Source organism: Diceros bicornis, assembly GCF_020826845.1.
Source record: "Diceros bicornis minor isolate mBicDic1 chromosome 22 unlocalized genomic scaffold, mDicBic1.mat.cur SUPER_22_unloc_1, whole genome shotgun sequence".
Classification (NCBI taxonomy): domain Eukaryota; kingdom Metazoa; phylum Chordata; class Mammalia; order Perissodactyla; family Rhinocerotidae; genus Diceros; species Diceros bicornis.
In genome coordinates, this window is record NW_026690886.1 from 460941 (window position 1) to 485541 (window position 24601).

Sequence of the window (24601 nt, forward strand, 5' to 3'; positions counted from 1 at the left end):
GAAGGAGCCAGGTAGGAAGTGAGCATCCTCTCACTGGGACCTGGAGTTAAAGTCAGCGGGCCCCTGGCAGGAAGGGCCTAGGGACTGTGCAGGGGCTTAGACCACACACTGCAATCCTGGGAGCTGATAAAGGTGGAGAGGCAGTTCCCAAGACTTCAGAGAGGGGCTCCACTGGGCCTCCCACAGCACACCTGGGCCACCTGGATCCAGCGCTCCACCACCCTCACCCTGTCCTGGGCTGTCATGCTCGGGTCCCCGAGGCAGGGCGTGATGACGAAGCTGGCCACCCTTCTGACTTGGTCGACGGTGGCCTGGATGTTGGGTGTCTGGTGCTCATTGCCCGGCTTGTTCCTCTTGCCCCAGGTGGAGCCCAGGCAAGGAGAGGGCACCACCTTCTGGAAGAGCTCCTGGAGAACAGGGGGAGTGTCACCGAGCCCTGCCACACCCCAGGTCTGTGTCTACAGCCCCCAAAGTCCCACACAGGAGTCACAGTTTAGAGCTGGAGCTCAGAAAGCTCAGGATGTGGCCTGAGCCTTGTGAGAGTCCCTGGCTTTTCTTCTCTGTCCCCCGAGGACACCCAGCACAGGATGACCCAGGACCCAATACTGGCAGGGAAGGGAGAGGGGCATTTGAACCCAGCCTGTCCTGGCTAACTCCAAGCTCCAGATGGTGGCTCAACTTGGCTCATCCCAAGGGGGCATCTTCCAATACCCTGATCCCCCGTCTGGTCCCACTCCACATTCTGATGCAAATCCCCGCGTGGCAACTACACCCACAGGACTTGTCTGTCTCCCTTGTAGTGGAGTACACATCAGGCGTCTAATAAGTCCTGAGGCTGTTGAGCCTCCTGAGCAGACGGTTGGGCCACCAGGGTCCAGGCTGTACACAGTGAGCCCTTCCCTGCACAGATGGGCCAGGGCCCACCCAGCTTTCCATCTCTTTTACCTCATGGAGTTGGCACAGTCACTCTGTGTAGCAGATCCTCTTAATGTCCACCTCCACGGTCTGCAGGTGGACAGCAAAGTCTTGGGTGTTCAGAAAGTTGCCCAGGTCTTATGGTTGGTAAAGGGTGGAGCCTGGATTTGGGCCCAGATCATAGGAGTCTGGATCAGGTCTGGGGCAACGATAGCAGAGGGAAGGCCTGCCCCACACCACCCTGAAAGCCCAGCTGCTCACCGCATCCATCATGGTCAACTGCTCCACCACCAGCTTAGGAAGGAAGGCCGTGAGATTAAGCTTCTCACGCTCCTTAAGAGCCACAGGTGGAGATGGACTTCTCACTAGAAATGATGGTCCAGGTGACTCCAGCTAAGCAGCTCCCACTCCTGCTGGAGCCCATGTTGGCCCTTGCTCCACCTCCAACACTGCTGGTGGAGGGGACACTGGCTCCAGTGCTAGAGGGGGTGGTGTCAACAGAGCTGGAGCCAGCTCTACCTCCACCACTGCCCACTACTCTTCTTCTGCCGCTGGCTGGAGCTCTGCAGCTGACGCTGGAGTGGGATAAAAAGAAAGATTCACCCACATAGCTGACTTTCCATGTGTCCTTCTAAACACAGGAAAGACCCCACTCCCTTCTAGGAATACCCAGCCTGCAGTCCCCCTTACCATCTGGCTCTGCCTCAGTGGCCTCCAGAAGCTCACACCGGACAAGGGTAAGAGGGTCACGGCAGCTCATCTCCTAACCAGGCAAGGTGACATTCATGTACATCCCCTTTAGCTTAAAAAAGGGACAGCCCGAGTCTGGTCTCTCCCTAGTTCTAGTCCAACCCCGTCATCTCAAGCTCCTGAGTGTGGAGACCCTCTGCTCCTGCTCTCATCTCAGAGCAGCACTGGAAAGTGTGGATGGCCTCATGTACCTGCCCCTTGTCTAGTGAGTTGGTGGATTTGAAACCATTGGGCAGCTACTCGACAACCTCTTGAGTGGAGTTCTGCAAAGACTGCCTGGGAACTGGGCCAGAAGGAATCAGGGGCTGCCTGCACACTGCCACTGGGGCCAATCGCCAAGAGAATATCTGTTCCTCAGTTCAGGCACAGAGGGGCATCCCTGCAAAGAACTCTGGTCAGGGAGGGAAGGAGATGAATCCTCTAGTGCTCGGTAACAATATGAGTAGAGGAGCTCACATTCTCATGCTTCCAGGCATGGCCTGAGGTATGAACATGACCTAGGTGTTAGGTTTCCGACACCTAACAACCAGCTCCTGCTCAGGAATGACCCGCCCCTTATGTCCTGCCTTCTTCCCTCCTCACAGACACATGCACACACACACACACACACACACAAAGAGGGGCAAGGGGTGTGGGGCTGATCAGGTGGGATCACAGCTGTGCCCTGGCCTGCACTAGCCTCTCCTGGGCTGCCCCGTGTTACCTTTCACTGCCTCCTGCCAGATGCCCAGAGGCGTCAAGAATTAAGGCTGAGCCAACATCGCCAACTACCAAAAAGATTCTCTTTCTGGGATTTTTTGAGCCCAGATCCTCCAAAAGTTGGGAAACAACAACAAAACATCTTTGCCTGTTGACTGTCTCCAATCAAGTGAGCTGGATGGGGGGCTGTGGGTGCCTGGTTACCAGAGTTCTAAGATCTGTTGAGGTCTATGACCCCACGTCATCTCTTGAACTGTACACAATGAGCCCACATAGCCCTACCCACAGCTCCCTGGAAACCTAACTAGGGACCTAGCTTTGAGGAGACAGAGATGAATGCAGACCTCCTTTTCCTTACTATTTCTTCACCCTGGGATAGTCCCTGTGCCTCTCAGGTCCTCCAAAGTCTCTAACCCTGTACCATGGGAATCAGGCTAGAATCTACTTCCTAGGGACATCACCCGGTGTATATGAGATAATATCTATTACCCCTGTGGGCTGGTGTCACATGTACCTAAGGCACAAACTTAGAGATGGAAGAATAACAAGGAGGGGTGGGATGTAGTACAGAACACCACTCAAAACAGGCCTGGGCTCCAAGAATGTGATATTGGGACAGTCATTTCCAACTTGGCCTCATTTTCAGGTCAACACCATGAGGGGGTTGCAACTAATGGAAATTCAGATATTGCCATCCTGTGGCATAAAACCATTCAATTGTTTCCTGTTTTATGGAGAATGAGACCGAAGTGCCTCATCTTGGCCTATGAGGTGGGCAGCCTCCACAGTGGTACCCAGTAAGCCCCACCCATGTTATACACATCCCCGTGGAACCACAAAGTGGTTAGTAACTGGCTTCTGAACAGAATAAGAGCCAAAGTGATGGGATGTCTTTTCTAAACTTCAACTAAAAAGGTCTCTCACTTTCTCTTACTCCCTCTCTCATGTGCCATCTCTCTCTCACTCTGTCAAATCCCTGGAAGTGAGGAATCAAATACCAGTGTATTGGGGCTGCCCAATGTGGAGGCACATTGAGGAGAGAAGCAAGAGAGTGCCTAGGCCAACAGACAGAAAGGAACTCAGGCTCTCAATCCAAAATGAATCCTGAAGGCTGAGAGTGAACTTGTGGGCCAGTCCTCCCCTAGTCGAGCCTCAGTTGAAGCCACAGCCCCAGTCTGTTAAACTCACTGAGACAGAGGCACCCAGCTAAAACATGCCTGATTGCTGATCCACAAAAATTGTGAGATTGTCAACATTTGTTGTTTTGAAATGCAAGGTTAGGGGCAATGAAGTCAGAGAGGGAAAGGTAACGAACACATCCTACCAGGCCCTGGCCCTACCTTCCACCCTAGCTCCTGTTCTCTTCTCCCAGCCTCCCTCCAGTTGCATTGGCCACCTTTCTAACCTCCTGTGGCCAAACTCACTTCTGCCTGTGAGACTCAGGACCAGTGGTGCCATCTCCCTGACACACTGCTCCCAGACTTGTGCAAGGCTGACTCCCTCTTGTCGTTCTGGTCCCAGAAAATGTCACCCTAGAGAGTTCTTTCAGACCCTCCTACCCAGTGACGCTCAGCCCTCCCTCACAGCCCCCTGATGTGTTTCTCTACAGCACTTGCTCTTTTCTTTCTCATGTCTTTGCTTTTGTCCATTTCCCCTCTGGACTGTGATCTCCTGGCAGGCAGGAACCACTTGGTCATTTTCATCCTGCACTTCAGCCCACCAGGGCACCTGGCACAAGGTGAGTGCTCAGGGCACAGCTGCTGAATGAGTACATGGGTAGATCTTGCACCCCGCCCCCTGCTTTTGACCAACTTTCATTGTGGAGATGAACACTAGTAATAGGAGGTACAAGTTGTTTCTGAGGCAGGGGGACAGCCAGAAAGACCTCTGGTTGAATCTTCGCTGCACCAGGAGCTCAAGAAAAGTTCAGTGGACACCAAGTAAATTCCAGGATTACAGCAGAATGACTTGATATATATATATTATGTAATGGTTACCAAAATAAGTTTAGTTAACATCAATCACCAAACAGAAAAAAAAGATTGTTTCCTGATGATGAGACGTTTTAGGATCTACTCTCTTAGCAAGTTTCAAATATACCACACAGCAATGTTAACTTAGTGCTGTATATCAAGTATATCTCAATACAACTGAAAAAAAATAAAAGCAAAAACTCACTGGCCACCACTGACACAAGAGGCTGCCCGCCCCCTCATGGCCAGAACTAGCACTGCTGCCCAGGCAGGAACTCCAAACAGAAAGGAATCTTTCTTTAGGTGTCCTCAAGGCAGAGGCTCTCCAGGGTCCCAAGGGTAAAGCAGCAGGACCTGTCAGCTTCGAGGGAGTGGGAGGAATCTCGGGAGCCTACCGTGCCCCTCTCTTGCTGTTCCCCACCAGGTGTCCTCTTCACTCCTAAGGCATCCTAACTGCAGCCATGACAATGATTGCCCCTACTTCCAGATGAGGACCGCAAGGGTCCAACAAGGATTAGTCTTCTCCCTGGACTCTGGACTTGGTGTCCAGTGCTCTGCCATCTTCTTCCTTATCCTCAGTTCTCATCCACCCAAGCCCCCTAGCCTCCTCAGTTCTAAAGGATCTCCAGGGGCTGGAAATCATTTTCTCAGGGTTTCAGAGCACAGTAGGTCATCAACAGAGAACCTAGTCCAACAGACATGTTGTGAGTGCATGGAACACTTGGAGTCACTCGCTGGATGCACTCCACTTTATACAGGAGGACCCTCACTGAGATCTTCTCTCCTGTTCCCAATGCCTACACAAAGGGAGGATGGGCTCATCACAGTTCTGGGTGCCCACAGAGGTGGACTGCAGGACCCCAGTCCTGTGATCCCCAGGCTGGGCCAGGGATGGATCTGGAACAGGTAGACACCTAGGAACCTTAGGGATTCCTCTTCCCATCTCTGGGCCCCTGTGCACGAATCTAGGAGAACGGATGCTACTGCCCTGTGGGAGAGCTGCCTCCAACCTCTCTCCCTCCTGCCTCTTGTCACTTCCCCGGTGTCAGCTCTTTCTTGACTGCACCTCAGTGTTCTCCATATGAGAAGTCAAGTGTGAGGGAGTGTGCCTGTGCAGATGTGATGATGAGGAGAGGAAAATGACCCCATATGGAGAGGGGTGGGCAGCAATCCTCTAGGATCTTAACGCCACTCATTGCCAAAGGAAACCTGAGGGAAGCGGTGGAGCCTTAGCCAAGTAAGCTGGAGCTCTCTCTAGTCTTCAGGACTCTGACGACCTCCTGTGGTCTGGGACAGTACCTGCCTCTTTCTAGGCCAGTTTCCCAACTGTACAGTGAGGGGTAAGACGTGCAACAGCACAAGCTTGTGCTCGGCCAGGACAAGTCATCAGGCCCCATAGATACATTAAGTATGTTTTAAGTGTATTGAAGACATTAATATTGCTGTGCAATCATCACCACGATCCATCTTCAGAACACTTCTCATCTTACAAAACTGAAACTCTATACCCATTCATGAATAATCCCCCATTCCCCCTCCTCCCACCCACTGGCAAACACCATTCTACTTTCTGTCTCTCTGAATCTGGTGATTTCAGGAAGCTCTAGAAGGGAAATCACACAAGGTTGTATTTTTGTGACTAGCTTATTTCATTTAGAGTAATATCTTGAAGGTTCATCCATGGTGTGCCGTATATTAGACTTTCCTTCCTTTTTCAAGGATGAATAATATGCCATTGTATGTATATAGCACATTTTGCTCATCCATACATCCCTGGACAGATACCATAGCAAGGCCCACAACCAAGCCCAAAATAAAATGGGGCCCCAGCCAGATTTTTCTCAACAGTACCCTGGAGACTACTTTTTTAAGCCATATCCCATATGATATTTACTAAGGATCTAATCTTGGGCCGAGAGTTGCTTTTCAGAAACTCCATTTCTCTTCCTTAAGCAAGTTTCAACTACTTTGAACCAATGTGACAACAAGACGGCTTGCAAGACTCAAACTGCAACTGCATAAGTGACTGGAGGATGAACTGGGGGACCAAGAACTCCCCTGCCAATCATGTTAAGACACCGTCTTTTGAACGTGGGATGTGTGACAGAACATGAAAATCTGTGCTTGCACAAAATGCCTAGGACTGTTCCCAAACTTACTGTACCCGCTCCTTTGCCCTTTTCAAGCCCTTTTCAACAGCCCATTGGGGAGAAAGATTTAACCTTCGTCTCTTTGCTGGCCAAGCTCGTAATGAAGCTTTTTCCCCTTCTACAAGAGCGGGTATCCTGTTTGGCTAATGGGTGCATTGGGCTGTGAGCCCTTCCTTGATTACAATACTTGGGTGGCTTCTATGTTTTAGCTATTATGAATAATGATGCCATGAACATGGGTGTTGAAATATGTCTTTGAGAACATGCTTTCAACTCCTTGGTGGGGTATACACCCAGAAAAGGAATTGCTGGGTCCTATATAATTATATTTTTAATTTTTTTTAAGAATTGTTATACTGATTTATACAGCAACAATATATTCCCACCACAGTACACAAGGGTTCCAACTTCTCCACATCTTGGCCAACAGTTGTTCTATTCTTTTTCTTCTTTTTTTTTTTTTTTTGATAGATGCCATCCTAATGAATGTGAAGTGGTCTCTCACTGTGTTTCTGATTTGCATGTCCCTAATGATTACTGATGATGAGCATCTTTTCATATGCTTATTGGTTATTTGCAGATCTTCTTTAAGCAAATGTCTACTTATATACATTGTTCAATTTTGATTTGAGTTGTTTGTTTTTTGTTGTTGAATTTAGGAGTTCTCTATCTATTCTGGATATTGAGCCTTTGTCAAATACATGGTTTGCAAATATGGTCGCCCATCCTATGGGTTGTGCTTCTACTCTGTTGATAATGACTTTTGAGGCACAAAACTTTTTAATATCCATGAAGTCCAGCATATGTATTTTCCTATTTTATTGGCTGCTCTTGGGTGTCAGAACCATGAAATCATTACCAAATCCTATCTTGTCAAGTTTTGCCTTATGTTTCCTTCTAAGGGTATTATAGTATTAGCTCTTACACTTAGGTATTTGATTCACTGGGAATCAAGTTATGTATACAGTGTTAGGTAAATGTCCAAGTTGATTCCTTTGCATGTAGATATCCACTATTTCCAGCACAACTTGTTGAAAAGACTTTTCCCCATTTAATAATCTTGGCACCCTTGTCAAACATCATTTGATCACATGGGTGAGGGTTAATTTCTGGGCTCTCAATTCTTTTTCCATTGCTCAATATGTCTGTCTTTATGCCATGACAATGCTGTTTTGATACTGTAGATTTATAGTAAGTTTTCAATCAGGAAGAATCAGTCCTCCAACTTAGTATCTCCTTTCAAGATTATTTTTGGTATCTGGGCTTATTTGAGATTCCATAAGAATCTTAGGATGGTTTTTTTTCTATTTCAGCACAAAACGCCCTTGGGATTTTGATAAGGACTGCACTGCATTTGTTGATCTCTTAGGATAATGTTGACACCGTCACAATAAGGAGTCTTCCAATCCACGGTGATCGGATGTCTTTCATTTCTAATAGTGCCGGATGGCTGTTCAGGTTGAGGGGGCGGCACTCCTCGAGGTAGTCGTGCAGAAACCCACAGTTCCTCCTCACTGAGACTTCACCATTTCCTTAGAACCCATCGACAGTCAACAGAGGGCAAAATGCATGTAAAATGCACGCAGGAAGTTTTCAAAGATTGGATGTGCATGGAGCACACATTTCTTCCACTCCTCTCCATTAGCAAGAACCATGGACTGAAGCAGCAGTCCCTAACACATGGAGACTGCAGACTCACTCAGCAGACCCCAACAAATGGGGACTGTGGACTAACTAAGGGCCAGGGACTCGGGTTCCTGGCAGAACCATCTGGCAGCTCAAGCTGAACCACTAAGCTTTTGCCTGGCACTGCTGACTAACCAAGTGCTAAGACTGATGCTCTCTTAGAGCATCCTGTCAGTCTAGACTGACCCACTGACCCTGGACTGGAAAGCCACTTAGATCAGGAGCTCAAGGCAAACAGAGTGGATCTCAGATCCAAGAAGAATTTACCCACAGCCCTCAGAAACAGCGAAAAAGATGGAGAACTCAAAGGTTTTGCGGGTACCAATGACTGTTTCTCATCCTCGAAGCCATCAGGCGTCTCCTTTGGATCCCACTGCTGCCACCAAACTGGTACAAAACAAAATAAAATTCAGTAAATTTTAAACATCTTATTGGCTTTATTCAACAGTTCATGAATCAGGCAGCATCCAGTCTAGCAGAGAGAAAGGATCTCCAAGGAGTTCTACAAAATGAAGGATTTTATAGGCAGAAGGGAGCAAGAACAAGGAAGTTACACTAGATAAAAAAGCGGGTTGGTTACTGCAAGGTTACTTTCCTTTAGAGGATGACAGGGCTCTATCAGGAAGATGACCTACCTGCTGCGCATGAGGTGATTCCTGATTGACTGGTTTAAGATTCTATTCCTGGGAGGGCCAAAAGTCTAATTAAGTCTCGACTTGTTTATGTGAGGCATAGCCTAAGAGGCTCCATTTGGGCCTGGTGTCTTGTTTTAAACACATGACTTCTGCTGGTCCCTGCTTTCCCCAGTTACACCCCAGCTGTCCCTTCACTGACCATTGTTGGTCACACACCCACTGCACCTGCCTCCAGTCCTTTCCCTTCAACATCGTAATCTCACACACAGCTCCTCCCGACACTATCATGACGTCTCCCACCACACGTCGCCTATACATTCCACACTGCCATCAAGATGCTTCACAAACACCACCACCATTTATGTCCAATGGGCTGAGAGGCCGGCCCGTGCACTGGGAATCAGGAGTCGCAGGGTCTGTCACTTGGCCTCCAATCACCTATTGTACCCCAGCTGAAGGGCTTACCCTGCGGAGACACTCAGTTGTACCCAACTCAATCGCACAACAACATCTTTGCCCCAGGCTTCCTTCAAAATGCTCCACCCACTTTCTGCCCCAACTGCTCCTTGAGGAGTCATTTTGGGGTAGCCTTCGAGGCCACCATGGTGATTTTGTGCTCAGGCCCAAACAGCTCTTGGCCCACAAACACTTTAACCATACCCCCTGAAATCATATAGCATAGGTAACTAGTGAATGGGTGCAAATTACTGGTTTTACTGCCAAAGGCTGTAATGAATATTTCACACCAGGAACATCCACTTTTGGGTTTTACTGTAGGCTGATATCACAAGGCTCTCACCCAGTGAGGTTCTCTCTTCCCCAGCCCTCTGAGCAGATTTCTCCAAGCTATATTCTGCAATACATCATTGTCTCTATCTCAGCCTGCTTCCCTCAGGTTGCAGGTCCCCTGAGATTCCTGCTCTGACAGGCTACCACCAACCCATAGAGACACTGTCAGTCCTATAGGACTGGGTGTTCAGTTCTACTAGGACTGACTGACTGGACTGGACACAGGTGCGGTGGCCCTACCCACGCAAAATCAGGTAACTGAGGCAACCAAGAAGTATCGAAAACCTTAACCCAACATCGACAACAACTCCATAAGACCCTATCCTAGCCCTTGTGGAACAGTCTCATGAGTCTCTTGCCTAAATGGTTTTAGAGAATGGCCTGGCCCTAGACTGTCTATACCAACCAACGAAGGAGGGGTTTTTGCCTTTCTTAGAACCACTTGCTGAATGTACATCAACACACAAGTTCAAACCTACCTCCACCAGATGGCCCAAGAGGTTAAAATATTGCGTAATGTTACTTAAATCTTTTAAAAGATACCCAAGGCCCCCGAGATCACTGACCTATTTTCGTGGTTGGTCTTTCCAAGTTGGGGACAATGGAAACAGACTGGATTTTAGACTGTTGCTTGTACAATTATAGGATCTGTTACTATAGCCATCATCGGATATTTACTCTCTTGGCTACAATGTGCCCTATCCCTAATAACTCTATTAATTACCCTTATTAACTATCCCAACCAACTTTAAATTAACTAAATTAAAATTAATCAATACCCTGATTAATTTAAAAAATTCAAAATTTTTATGGAGAAGCTACTTAACACAGAATACACTGTTGTAAGCATTTGAAGTATACAGTTCAGTGCCATTTAGTACAATGATTATGTCGTGTGGTTATCACCACTAACTAATTCCAGAACATTTTCAACACCCCCGAACAAACCCATACAATGAGTATTTTCTCCTAACCCAAGCCAATGAAAACAACTCATTTGTTTTCTCCCCCTATTGATTTGCCTATTCTGGACAGTTCATTCAAATGGCATCATGCTATCTGTGGCTTTTGTGGACGACTTCAGTGAGCACACATGTTTCAAGGTTCATCCATGGCCGAGCATGTAGCAGTAGCTTATCCCTTTGTATGGCTCCATAATGTCCTATATTATGAATAGGGCACATTTGGTTTATGCAGTCATAACTGGATAGAAATTTGGGTTTGTTCCACTTTTGGACCACTGTGAATAATGTTGCTTTGAATATCATGGAAAAGTTTTTCTTTGAACATATGTTTCCAATGGTCTTTTGGACATACCAACCTTGTGACTCTCCTGGTCCATGGTAATTCTAGGTTTAAGATTATTAAAAATGGCAAACTGTTTTCTGCAGTGGATGCATCAAATTACTTTCCCACCAGTAATGTATGTGGGTTTCCCATTCTCCATATCTTTACTAACACTTGATACTTTCCATTATGTGGAGTATAGCCTTCATTTTGAGTGTGAAATAGTATCACACTATGCTTTGAATTTGCATTTTCCTAATGATTTATGATACTGAGCATCTATCTAGTGCTTATTGGCCATCTGTGTTTCACCTGGAGACATGTCCATTGCAGCTAGTTACCCATTTTCATTGGGTAACCAATGAAAATGGTTTCATTTCAAATTTCTTTGAATGAAGTTTCATTTCAAACTTCTTTGTTTTTTATAATTGAGTTCTAAGAGATCTACCCCAGGTAGATTCCATGGCTCCAGGCTCCCCGGGGGCTACTAGGAACTCAGGCCCATGACTCACCACACCACCTGCCAGTTCCAGCAGCCATAGACAGCTCTCATGGAACCAGGCTTCCGACAGGCTTCTACAGAACCAAGCCCCCAGCCCACCCAGGTGCTTGCTGACTCAGGCGGCCCCAGGCAGCTCCCATGGCACCAGGCACCGGCAGGTTCCCATGAACCCAGTCTTCCATCTTGACCCAGCGCCTGCTAGCTCCTGCAATCTCAGGTAGCTCCTGTGGCCCCAGGCTTCCAGGAATCCAGACTTCTGGCCTACCACAGCACAAACTGTCTCATGGCACAGGCTTCTGGCAGGCTCCCGTGAGCCAAGACTCTCAGATCATCCCAGCTCTGGCCAACTCTCATGGCCCTGGATGACTCCTGTGGTCACAGGCTCTCAATGAGGACCTGCCAAACCAGGGTCCAGTGGGGCTACTCATGAACTCAGGGTCCCAGATTTGCCCAGGGCCAGACACAATACCATGGACCCAAGCTTTCCACTCATCCCAGTACCAGGCTGCTCAAGGACTCCAGCAGCAAGCCTGCCCCTGGACACCACCAGATGGCCTACCCAGGACCCCTAGATGGGCTGAATGTGAAAGCTTTGGTTTACTAAAGCCAGTCTGTAATAAGTGGAAGAAATGCCTACTTCCCCAAATTTGCAGACACCAATGGAAGGTCACAAGGATCATGAATAATCAAAGATCCACGACACCACCAAAGAAAAAGAATAAAACTCCAATGACCGACCAAGAAATGGAGATATAGGAACTATGTGACAAAGACTTCAGAACAATGCTCTTTGAGAAATTCATAAAACTCTAAGGAAACACAGATAGACTACTAAATGAAATAAGGAAATAGTGCATGAACAAGTGAGAAGTTCAACATAGAAACAGAAATCATTAAGGAAAAACAAACAGAAATCCTAGAGTTGAAGAACACAATGACTGAACTGAAGAATTCAATAGAGACCTTCTAAATCAGATTCAACCATGTACAAGAAATAATTAGTGCACTAGAAGATGTGTCATCTGAAATCATCGAGTCAAAGGAGCAAAAAGAAAAAAAGGAACAGATAGGATTGGGGAAAGGCAGTGTGAATTATGGGATACCATGAAAAGAAATAGATAAGCATTATTAAAGTACCAGAGGAGAAGACAGGGAGAAAGAAAAAGAAAGTTGACTTAAAAAAGTAGCAGCTGACACTTTCCCAAATCTGGGGAGAGATGTAGACATCCAAGGTCCTGAAGCTGATCAGTCACCCTAAAATTTCAAAGTAAAACATTCTTCTCCAAGACATTGTAACAAAACTATCTAAACTCAAAAAAAGGATCAAACAACATGATCAAGTTCAACATGATGCAAATCAATGAATGTGATACACTGCATTGATAGAATGAAAGATAAAAATCCTAAAATAATCTCTCAATGCAGAAAAAGCAGTTTGACAAATTCAATGCCCCTTCCTGATAAAAACTCTCAAGAAAGGGTTACAGAAGGAACATACCTGAACATAATAAAAGGTTTACATGACAAACCCACAGCTAACATCATATTGAACAGTGAAAGGTTGAAAGCTTTCTTGCTAAGACAAAGAACAAGACAAGGGAGCCCAGTCTCAACACCACTCTTCAACATACTGCTGCAAGTCTTAACCAGAGACATTTGGCCAGAGAGAGAAATATAAAGCATCTAAATTGGAAATGAAGAAACAAAGTGGTCTCTGTTTGCAGATATGATTTTATGTAGAGAAATACTTAAAGACTCCTCCCCAAACTGTTAGGACTAATAAACAAATTCACTCAAGCTGCAGGAGACAAAATCAACATATAGAAATCTCTTGCCTTTCTCTACACTAACAATGAACTATTTAAAAATGATATAAAGGGCCGGCCCCGTGGCTTAGCGGTTAAGTGTGCGAGCTCCGCTGCTGGCGGCAGGGGTTCGGATCCCGGGCACGCACTGACGCACCGCTTCTCCGGCCATGCTGAGGCCGAGTCCCACATACAGCAACTAGAAGGACGTGGAGCTATGACATACAACTATCTACTGGGGCTTTGGGGCAAAAAATAAATAAATAAAAATTATAAAAAAAAATGATATAAAGAAAAAAATCCTATTTACAATGCCATCAAAAACAGTAAAATACTCATGAATAAATTTAACCAAGAAGGTGAAAGATCTAGAAACTAACAACTATAAGACACAGATGAAAGAAATCAAAGACACAAAGAAATGAAAAGATATCTTATGCTCATGGATCAGAAGAATTAGTATTGTTAAAATGTTCATGCTACTCAATGCCATCTCAAGATTCAATGCAATTCCTATTAAAATTCCCATGGCATTTTTCAGAGAAATAGAACAAATAATCCTAATATTCATGTGGATCCACAAAAGACCTCCAATAACCAAAGGAACCCCGAGAAAGAAAAAGCTGAAGGCATCACAATTTCTGATTTCAAACTTTATTACAAATCTATAGTAATAAAAACAGTATGATACAGGTATAAAATGAGACACCTAGACCAATAGAACAGAATCAAGGACCCAGAAATAAAACCACACACATACAGTTTGCTAACAGTTGACAAGTCAGCTAAGAAGACTCCATGGGGAATGGATAGTTTCTACAACAAATGCTGTTGGGAAAACTGAATAACCACATGCAGAAAACTGAAATTGGACCCCTATTTTACACCACTCTAAAAATGATCCCAAATTGAATTAAAGACAAATGTAAGACACCAAATATAAAACAACTAGAAGAAAATATAGAGAAAAAAGCCCCATGAAACTGGTCTTGACAACGAGTTTTTTGGATATAATATCAAAAGTGCAAGCAACAAATGCAAAACTTAACAAGTGGGATGACATCAATCTAAAAAGCTTCTGCATAGCAAATGAAACAATCGGCAAACTAAAGGGGTTAATATCCACAGTATATAAGAAACTCTTACAACTCAACAGCAAAGAAACCAACAAAACAATATGAAAATGGTCAAAGGACCTGAATAGATACTTTTCCAAAGAAGACATAAAAATGGTCAACAGGTACATGAAAAGATGCTCGTAATCACTCATCATCAGGGAAATGAAATCAAAACTACAATGAGATATCACCTCACACCTGCTAGAATGGTTATTCTCAAAGAGACAACAGAAAACAAGTATTGGCGAAGCTGTATAGAAGAGAGAACCCTGTGCACTGATGGTATGAATGTAAATTGCTACAGTCACTATGGAAAAAATATGGAATTTTTCCAAAAAAATAAAAATAGAAATATATATAAATGAGCAATTCCACTTCTGCTTGTATATCCAAAGGAAATGAAGTCACTATTCTGAAGAGATATCTGCATCCCCATGTTCATTTCAACATTATTCGCAGAGAACATGGACACAATCCAGGTGTCCATCAATGGATAAATAGATAAAGAAAATGTGAGATCTATGTATACATGTAATATATAATGGGATATTATTCAGCCATGCAGGAGAATGAAATCCTGCATTTTGAGATACCATGGATGGACCTTGAGGCATTGCGCTAAGTGATATAAGTCAGATGGAGAAAGACAAATACTATATATTCTCACTCATACGTGAAATCGAAAAAAACCCAACTCAAAGGAATAGAGACAAGAATGGGTTTTCCAGGGTCCCGGGGTTAGGGTAAATGGGGAGATGTGAGTCAAAGTGCACAAATTTCTACCTGTAAAATGAACAAGTTTTGGGGATCTAATGTACAGCATGGTGACCATAATTAACAATACTATATTCTTATAGACTTGAAAGTTGTTAAGAGAGTAAATCTTGAAAGTGATCACTAGAAAAACCAAGTTAATTATGTGAGGGAATGGAGGTGTTAACTCACGGTATTGTGGTAATCCTTTCACAAATCACCATCTTGAACACCTAAAACTTACATATGTTATATGTCACTAATATTTAAAGAAATTTAAAAAAAAAATCTCTCAACAAAGTAAAACCCAGGACCAGATGACTGCACTGGTGAATTCTACCAAACATTTAAAGAAGTATTAAAAACAAGACTTCTTACACTCTGTCAAATATTGAAAAAGAGGGAACACTTCCAAGCTCACTTTACGAGGCCAGCATTACCCTGATACCAACACTAGACAAGGACACTAAAAGAAAATAAAATTACAGACCATTATCCCTGATGAACATAGATGCAAAAATCCTCAACAAAATACTAGCAAATTAAAAATGAATTCGATAGCATATTAAAAGAATTATACACTACCACCAAGTGAAATTTATTCCTGGTATACAAGGGGAGTTCAATATACAAAAATCGATCAATGTAATAAGCCACATCCAGAAAATGAAGGGGAAAAAAATGACCAACTCAATTGATGCAGAAAAACCATTTGACAAAATTCAACGCCCTTTCATGATAAAACACTCACCAAACTAGGAATAGAAGGAAAGTGCCTCAACATAACATAAACCATATATGAAAAACACACAGCAAACATATTACTGAATGATGGAAGACTGAAAGCTTTTCCTCTAAGATCAGGAACAAGGCAAGGATGCCCACTTTCACCACTTCTATTCAACACAGTATTGAAAGTTCAAGCCAGAACCATGAGGCAATAAAAATAAATAAATAAATAAAAGGCATCTAAATTGGAAAGAAATAAGTAAAATGGTCTCTGTTTGAAGATGATATCATGTCGTATGTAGAAAATCCAAAAGACTCCACAAAAAAGCCATTTGATCTAACAAATGAATTCAGAAAAGTAGCAGGATACAAAGTCAACACACAAAAATCGGCAGCATTTCCATACACGAACCATGAGCTCTCTGGAAAGGAAATTACAAAAACAATTCATTTATAATAGTATCAGAAAGAATAACATGCTTAGGAATTAACTTAACCAAGGAGGTGAAAGACTTACACCATAAAAACTACAAAACATTTCAGAAAGAAATTAAAGAAGACATTCATAAATGGACACACATCCCATGTTCATGGATTGGAAGGCTTACTATTGTTAAAGTGTCAGTATTACCCAAAGCAGTCTACAGATTCAATGTATTCCCTATCCAAATCCTAATGATATTTTTTGCAGAAATAGAAAAACCCGTCCTAAAATTCACATGGAATCTCAAGGGACTCAGAATAGCCAACAACAATCTTGCAAAAGAAGAACAAAACTGGAGGACTCACACTTCCTGATTTCAAAACTTACTACAAAGCTACAGTAATCAATAGTATGGTATTGTCATAAAGACAAACATAGAGACCAATAGCATAGAATAGCGAGCCCAGAAACAAACCCTCACATATATGGTCAAGTGATTTTTGACAAGTGTGCCAAGACCATGGAATGGAGAAAGGTTTCTTTTCAACAAATGGTGCTGGGAAAACTGGATATCCCCTTGCAAAATCTTGAAGCTGGACCCCATCCAACACTAGATACAAAAATTAACTCAAAATGGATCAAGGACATAAATGTAAGACCTCAAACAAGAAAATTCTTAGAAGAAAACATGAGATTAAATCTTCATGACACCAGACTTGGCAATGATTTCTTGGATATGACACCAAAGGCACAGGTAACAAAAGAAAAACAATGGAAAAATTGGACTCCATGAAAATTTTATAAGTTGGTACATCAAAAGGCACCCACAGAGTGGGAGAAATTATTCGCAAATCATATTTCTGACAAGAGACTGGTATCCAGACTATACAGAGAAGTCCTAAATTAAACAACTAAAAAACAAGCCAATTAAAAAATGGGCATGGATTTGAAGACTCCTTTGCGAAAGAAGACTTAGAAATGGCATATAAGCACATGAAAAGATGCTCAACACCACTAATCATTAGGGAAATGCACATCAAAACCACAAAACCACCTCACACCCACTAAGTTGAGTGCTATCGAAAAGACAAAACAGCAAGTGTTGGCCAAGATGCGGTGAAATGGGAACCCTTGTACACTGTTGATAGGAACGTAAAATGGTGCAGCTGCTATGGAAAACAGTGTAGATGTTCCTCCAAAAAATTGAACATAGAATTATCATGTGATCCAGCAATTCCACTTCTGCATATACACCCAAAAGATTTGAAAGCAGAGCCTTGAAGAGATATTTGTACACCCATGTTCATAGCAGTATTATTTACAATAGCTAAAACGTGGAAGCAACCCAAGTGTTTATTGACACATGAGTGGATACACAAAATGTAGTATATCCATACAATGGAATATTATTCAGTCTTAAAAAGGAAGCAAATTCTCCAATACGCTATACATGGATTAACCTTGGAGACATTATGCTAACTGAAATAAGCCAGTCACAAAAAGACAAATACTGTATGAACTGAGAGTAGTCAAATCATAGAGAGAGTAAGCAGAATGGTGGCTGCCAAGGGCTGGGGAAGGGGAGAAGGGAGAGTTATTGTTTAATAGGTATAGAGTTTCAGATTTACAAGAGTTATGGGGATGAATAGTGGTGATGACTGTACAACTGTGGAAATGTATTTAATGCCATTGAAGTATACACTTAAAAATGGTTAAGATGAAACACTTTTTGTTATGTATATTTTGACTCAATATACAAAAAGGAAAAAAAAAGAAATGAGCTATCAAGTCACAAAAAGACATAGTGGACACTTAAATACATACTGCTAAGTGAAAGAAGCCAACCGGAAAAGGCTATATACACTGTTCCATAGTTTTCATATATTCCAATTACACGACATTCCAGAAAAGGCAAAACTATAGAAACAGTATAAAGATCAGTGTTGCCAGGAGTTGGGGGGCAAGGGACGAAGAGGTAAAGCACAGGGATTTTAGGGCAATCCAACTCTTCCATAGGATACTGTCGTGGTGGATACATGAGATTATGCATTTGTCAAAATCCAAGTACATGACAGCAAGACAATGAACCTTAACGTAAACTACGGACTTGGTTATGAACGCTGTATGAGCCTCAGCTCCTCACTTGTAAGGAATGGACTGCACTAACACAGGTGGTCACGCAAGATGTTAACCGTAGGGGAAACTGTGGGGGAGGAGGGAGAAATGCTCTGCACTCTCTGCTGAATTTCTCTGTCCATCTAAAACTTTCCTAAAAAACAATCTATTAATTAAAAAATAATCAATGGAAGGTAGGGAGTGCGTAGAAATATGGACGAAACAGGAATATCAGTATATTAATAAATGTTGAAGCTGAGTAATAGAGACATGGGGGGCTATCACACTTTTCTATTTAATTTGTGTATGTTCAAGGTTTTCCACAATAAAACATTTTTAAAGCTCCAGATTAAATCTAGATTATATGTACAAGGAATCAAAGAATGTGAAGAAAACAGATATTTTTGAAGCAAGTACACTGAGGGAACATGCAATCACACTGGATAGAGAGTGAACGTCCTGGTTCTACCAGGAAGGTTCAGAGATCAGTGAGCAAGGCAGGTGACAGCACAGTCAGGGAAGTGACAGATAATGATCACAGAAAAATGTTTGCCCTCACTAATCACAGAAATGCCAACCATGGGCCCTGACAGAACTGCCCCAGGATTTACAATGTCATGACACCCAGAATTAGAGCGGGCTCAGGGACAGAGCACCACGTCCTGTGAGAATGCCAATCAGCATCGGCTTTCTGGAGGGCAAATCTCTCGAACCCTGGAACCTGCAGGCCACTCGCCCGGCTACTCCGTTGTGTGGAATCTGTCCAAAAACAAAGGGATTGGGTACAGATGATGGACTGAATAAACACATGTAGAGCCCCTTTGACATAGAATCCCTTAAAAATGACCCAAAGATTCCTTCATTGATCAACAAATTCATAATAGCCTTGGGAACAATCAAGAGAGCCGACATTTTGATGAAAACATCAAAGAGAGTCAACAGTTGGTGATCGGAGATCCCAGTGGGGAGCTCCATGTGAGCCATGAAGACCAAGCCACGGTGTCCTCTCTCCCTCTCCCTCATCCCCCTGCCGTTCACCTAACACCTTCTGCATCGCCCCTCCACTCCCAACCACTGCCCACCTCACGCTCCAGCAATACAGGAGCAGAGGCACAGGGCGCCCTTTCCACGAACACATCTGTCCTCTTGCTCTCTGCCCGTCGCCAGGCAGCGGAGCTCTCTTGACATTAGTACAGCCATGTTTGGCCGCTCCATTGACCTACAGCCACCAGCACAAAAAGAAATATAAAAGCTGCTTTCTGCATGGTGGGAACTGGCCCTTCTCCCATGGAGATAGTTGCAATGTGTAAAAAATTCAAGGCCCTTCGGGTGCCGCAGCCTGGGGCACACTGGCCATCTGAGCTAGGCTGGGAGGATAAGCAGGGTAAACAATGCACGTACACAACTACTGGGCTGGGACGATAGCCAGAGGGTGGGGCTCAGTGCATGTACGCCACTGATAACCATTTGTGCAGGGGAACATTGAATGCTTTCTCTGTAAACTCTGTAACTGCTTATATAAACTGCTGGAGACTGAGACCCGGTGAGAGTTCCACCTGTGGAAGGGACGCCTTGTCCAGGACGTGTGATTCCCGCCCAGCAGTGTCAATTGACAGGACTCTCCCAGCAGTGGGGCATGGATGTTGTGAGTAATTGATTTATTGTGAAGTAATTGATCTGATGTGTTCTCTTTTCAGTCAACCTGGTGTTTCTCTTTCTGGTTGACTTGTGTCATTTCACTTCAGTCGATCTGGTGTTTCCTTATCCGATAGATCTGATGTTTTTCCCTCTTATTATATGACCTATTCAAATGTGCTGCTATCTCAGCCGATGTGGATGTTTTCCCTTTCCAGTCGAGCTGGTGTTTTTTCCCTCTTATTATTTGACCTATTCAGATCTGTTTGCGGACTATCACCTTTACCATCCTCTCTATAATAAAATATACCTTCAGTCCATTTGTTTGGAGTGGAAAGTTTCTTTTACGTCTCCAATCGAATCCCCAAACCTCTCATAACAGGAGCCCAGCCCGGCACCTCCTCAGGGCCCAGCAGACTCCTCCTCCCCATCTGGTCCTACCTGCAGCACAGACACCTTGTAGCTAATCTCCGCCTTACAAACAAAACTCTCCCTTGGACCCATGCTCCCTTTTGGTTATTGTCCACTTTCCCAACTCCCCTTCATGGCTAAACCTCTTAAATAAAGTGCCTCATACCTACTGCCCTCCCATGGACCCCCTTCACTCAATCTAGACCCAGCTTCATTCCCACCCTCTCAAGGAGACTGAGGTCACCAGTGATCCCCTGTGGCCAAGTCCAGCCATCTTCTCTCCATTCTGATCAGAGCTGTATCCCACCCAGCTGAGCACCCCTCCTTTCTGCAATACCCTTTCCCCTCATGGTTCCTGCAACTTCATGCTCCACCATTTCAGGCCCCTTTCCTGGACCCTCTTCAGCTGCACCTCTGCAAACTGCCTGCTCCTAGGCTGGGCCCTGGTCCCTTCTACAGCTACAGTGTCTCCAGGAAACCTCATTCAATTCCACGGTTTTAAATATCTCTGACCTCATCCCAACTCTGCTGACACACTGATGCAACTTTAAGAGGTTAGGTGCTAGCTCCCCAGCATCAGCACCTAAGGACTATCTCAGACTCGATTCGTCTCAAAATTTCACTGTCATATGAGTTCCAAAATAGCATCAAATCTTTCCAAAGGAGGAAAAATTTTGATACAATAAACAGTTGTGAAGAAAGTAACCAATAAAAGGTATACTTACATCCAATCATGGTTGCTTGATGGGGAAAATAAGAACACAGAACTAAGATCAGATATTCTCAAGCTGGGGACCAGAAGGTGATGAGTTGGGAGTGTAGAACACAGGAACTGATCAACTCTAAGCATTTACAGAAAGAGAGGCAGAAATGGTTGTTCCTAAAAGCTGAAAGACACCCACTAAAAGAAGAGAAAAATCATGAGAAAACCTAACAAATTAAAAATTAAATTAAATGGTAGACTCACATTCCAATTTATCAATAATCACAATTGTAAATAGATCAAATTGCTCTATAAAAACATGAAGGCTCTCAAGTTGAGTTAAAATATTGTTAAAAAATAAAAGGATATAATATGGTTGAAAATAAGGAGATAAAGAAATAAGACTTTAAATGGGACAAACAGGGGTTTTCTGTGTTGATAACTGTCAGGGACACTTATGCACCTAACAATATGGTCTTGAAACATAAAGCAAAACTGGACAAACAAGAAGACACAGGCACCCCAAGGGAGGTGACTTCCCTTTCCACAGGGAAACCTACCTTACCTCTCTTAAAAAGCCACAGGTCAAGTGATACAGTAAGTTAGGAAACAGATCTGCTGACAAACACAAAAAAGCTAAATCTAGCCTCAGCCCCAGGGACAACGTAAGCATCTAGTGGAGAGCAAACATTCTCCTCAAACCACAATGAAACAGTCGCCACAATGAAATCTCTAAAGAGTCCAAAAAGCAGAAATCTATAAGTGACCATATTACTGGAACTTAAAGCAATAAAAGTAAAAAATAATCACAAAATATTGGCTCCCCTCCCCCAACCTATCCACTTGAAAATCTGTCCACACCCTTCTAAATCTCTCAGGTTAAAGAGGGAATCCAGACAGACAGGAGAGACTCTTTAGAAATGAACAGCAATGAGAGCAGCATGAGGCAAATCCATGGCGTGGGGACAAGGGGACAGAAGAAGGGACACAGCCTCCACTGCAGGTATCAGGGAATATCAACTCTACACGAAGAAGCTGAGCACTTCCCTCCAAAGCCAGAACAACACCACAATAAAACCAATGACAGCAGAATGAAGGGAGAATTCACCAGGCAGGAATAACAACATAGACCTGAACAATGGAGTCAAGGGCTGGCTGTCTGGAAAGACCTGTAACAGTGAGAAACCTTGGGCAGTCTGACCAAGAAGAACAGACAAAGGCACCAAGAGGAACAGACAAAGGCACCAAATTGTACCATCAGGTACGAGAAACTACAGAAACAGCTTTAACGTGATAGGAGAACATAGTGGATAACTCTGACCAGGACATCAGTGGTACTCAACTGGAGCTGTCCTTCCCCTAGGATGCATCTGGAAACACGCGGGATGGGTTTTGTTTCTTGTTTTGGGTTGTTCTACTGGTTGTTGCCCCTGGGGTCCCGGAGATCCTGAACATCCTGTCACATAGACCCGTTTCCCTCTTGAAGTGTTACTGACATCTGGGAAGACAAGCACTGATCCAGATTAAATGAACAATGTGGTAGGAAAATGTTTTCCATGGATGTATAACAGGCAAAAGTTGGTACCCTCAATATGTAAGGAATATCGAGAAACCAATGTTTACAACTACTAAACTGTAAGAGAGCAGGAAAATCAGAAACATAGCCAAGAAACACACCAAAAATATATCGAACCTATTAGCACAGGTGGAGAAATATATAGGTAAAGCACAGGAAACAGTGGAGGAGATTGCACACCAAATTTTACTTCCGACAAGGAATAAAAGTTGGGAGGTAGGTGAGAAATAGGAGTTTTTACCACTTCTTAGCTTATGTATTTCTCTAATGTTTTAATTTTTACAAAAGAGAATGTATTCTACTCAAAAAGATGTTTCAAATTTTAAAGAAATTATTAAAATGTTCAAAATGACTTCAGTTCAAGGATATTCATTAAAACATGTATGGAAAACACCTCGCCATGACTTTAAGAGTCTCCTATAACTTTTCCAATAGTTTACTACGTCGATTTTATTTCACATTTAGATTCAAATTCATTGGAATTTACATTTGTGTGAGGGATGCAACAGAAGCTGATTTTCTCCTGTTCAAGTGGAAAACCAACGATCCAGGTACCATTCATTGGGTAGGTCTGGCTTTCCCAGCTGACCTGCAATGCCTCCTTTCCCACCTGGTTAACTCTGACAACTACCGCTGCCTCTCGAGGGCCCTAGAGCAAACGGGGTGAGCTCTGCAACCTGGGCTCCCTGTCTGTGAGGGGCGGCTACCAGCAGAGCCTTCTCCCAAGACAGCAGCAGGCATGCTGCACACAGAAGTGCTCAGAGGCCTTCTGCTGTGGAGCAGGAAACTCCTCATGAGGAGCAGGCAGTGGGGGAGCCCCGAGCCCCAGGGCTGACCTCGGCTGGGGGCAGCAGGCTGCTAAGGCAGGGAGCCCCCTCCCTTCAGCTCGTCCAGCTCCTCCTGCAGAGTGCGCACCTGGCTGTCGGCAGCTGCCCCTCTTCAGCTCGCTGTCCTTCTCCACCTGCTCCCGCAGGCGGCACCTGTGCTCCTGTTCCCCGGGGAGCAGAAGCAGTAGGAGTGCAGCGAGTCGAGGAGTTCTTGGGCCCCAGTGCTGACAGGATGACCCCGCTGAGGGACCGGGGGCCGGTGTCGCTGTGTTCACCCTGCACATCTTCCACGGCTGGCTCCAGGGTGACATCTGTTGGAGGGTGTGGGGCTCTGGGAGGGTTTCTGAGGCATCATTGTGAATGATGAACTTGGGGGCTCTGGGCCAAGCTCTCATCAGGCCCAAGGCTGGTCCCACTGTAGGTGGGCTCCACATCTCTCTTCAGCCTCTTTCGGTCAACAGCCTCTCGAGGGACAGATGGCATCTCTTGAGTGTGTGCTGAGGAGAAACTGTAAGAAGGAAGCCAGCCAATAAATCTGCACGCCTCAGATCCTGAGGGATAAAGTCACCCACGGAAATGCCACTCTTATCCAGCAGGCCTTGGCTAGGAAGAGGGGGTCTCATCGGCAGCATCTACAGCAGACCTGTTTGCATCTCCCTGGCTGCCTCACACTGTGGAGGCCACACTGTCTCCTGGAGTTCCTTCCAGAGACTCTGTGCCCGCTCCTGACTGGTGGCTTCCTGGGTGGCACTGAGTGCAGGTTCACCCTGCAGAGGGGCTCGCATCAACTTGTGGGACCTTGGCTGGGCCCTCAGGTTTTCCCTCGAGGATGAGGATGAACCTGAAGCTCCTTTCCCGTCTGCTTTACTCGCATGTTCCTCTTGTCCCCGGTGGCTACCTTGGTGTCATTTCTCCTGGGGCAGCCACGGCCTTCAGCCCCTCCTTCTCAATCAGGTGGAAGATGGAGGGCAAGGCCATGGGCTTGAGCACATAGTACTGACTCTCCAGCCTGTCCCAGAGTTTTTTTTGGTGAAATGGTCACTACAGACGAAAGAGTACTTAGTAGGGTCCAGTCATCCCTGTTAACAGCTTTTAGCAACTGGACAAGACGTTTTTGAG

General features: G+C 44.5%; 1 protein-coding gene across 8 annotated transcripts; it reads right to left on the reverse strand.

The window, feature by feature from the left end:
* On the reverse strand, window positions 1–24333 carry LOC131401903 (ral guanine nucleotide dissociation stimulator-like). 8 transcript variants are annotated; one of them, XR_009218105.1, is made up of 6 exons: window positions 23492–24333; window positions 8441–8560; window positions 1606–1678; window positions 1177–1490; window positions 946–1076; window positions 1–407 (listed from the first exon to the last, which is right to left on the reverse strand). XR_009218105.1 is itself a non-coding variant. In XM_058536969.1 (3 exons), the coding sequence occupies exons 2-3, from the start codon at window positions 1186–1188 to the stop codon at window positions 156–158; spliced, it is 264 nt and encodes an 87-aa protein (XP_058392952.1). In that variant the 5' UTR covers window positions 1189–1490; window positions 1606–1860; the 3' UTR covers window positions 1–155. The 8 variants fall into 8 exon arrangements, 3 of the variants coding, with proteins under 3 accessions (XP_058392952.1, XP_058392953.1, XP_058392951.1); XR_009218104.1 differs by lacking the exons at window positions 1–407; window positions 946–1076 and having other exon boundaries at window positions 1083–1490; XR_009218106.1 differs by lacking the exons at window positions 1–407; window positions 946–1076; window positions 23492–24333 and adding an exon at window positions 8809–8927 and having other exon boundaries at window positions 1083–1490.
* Window positions 24334–24601: the final 268 nt, after the last annotated feature.

What these genes read in the sequence shown, in the direction of transcription:
- LOC131401903 (XM_058536968.1), bottom strand. Translation starts at nt 23,916, where the DNA reads ATGTGGAGCCCACCTACAGTGGGACCAGCCTTGGGCCTGATGAGAGCT. An exon ending in GCCTGCTGCCCCCAGCCGAG is followed by an intron (nt 1,491 to 23,491) that starts GTCAGCCCTGGG and finishes ATCCCACTCCAG; the next exon opens with CGTCAGCTGCAGAGCTCCAG.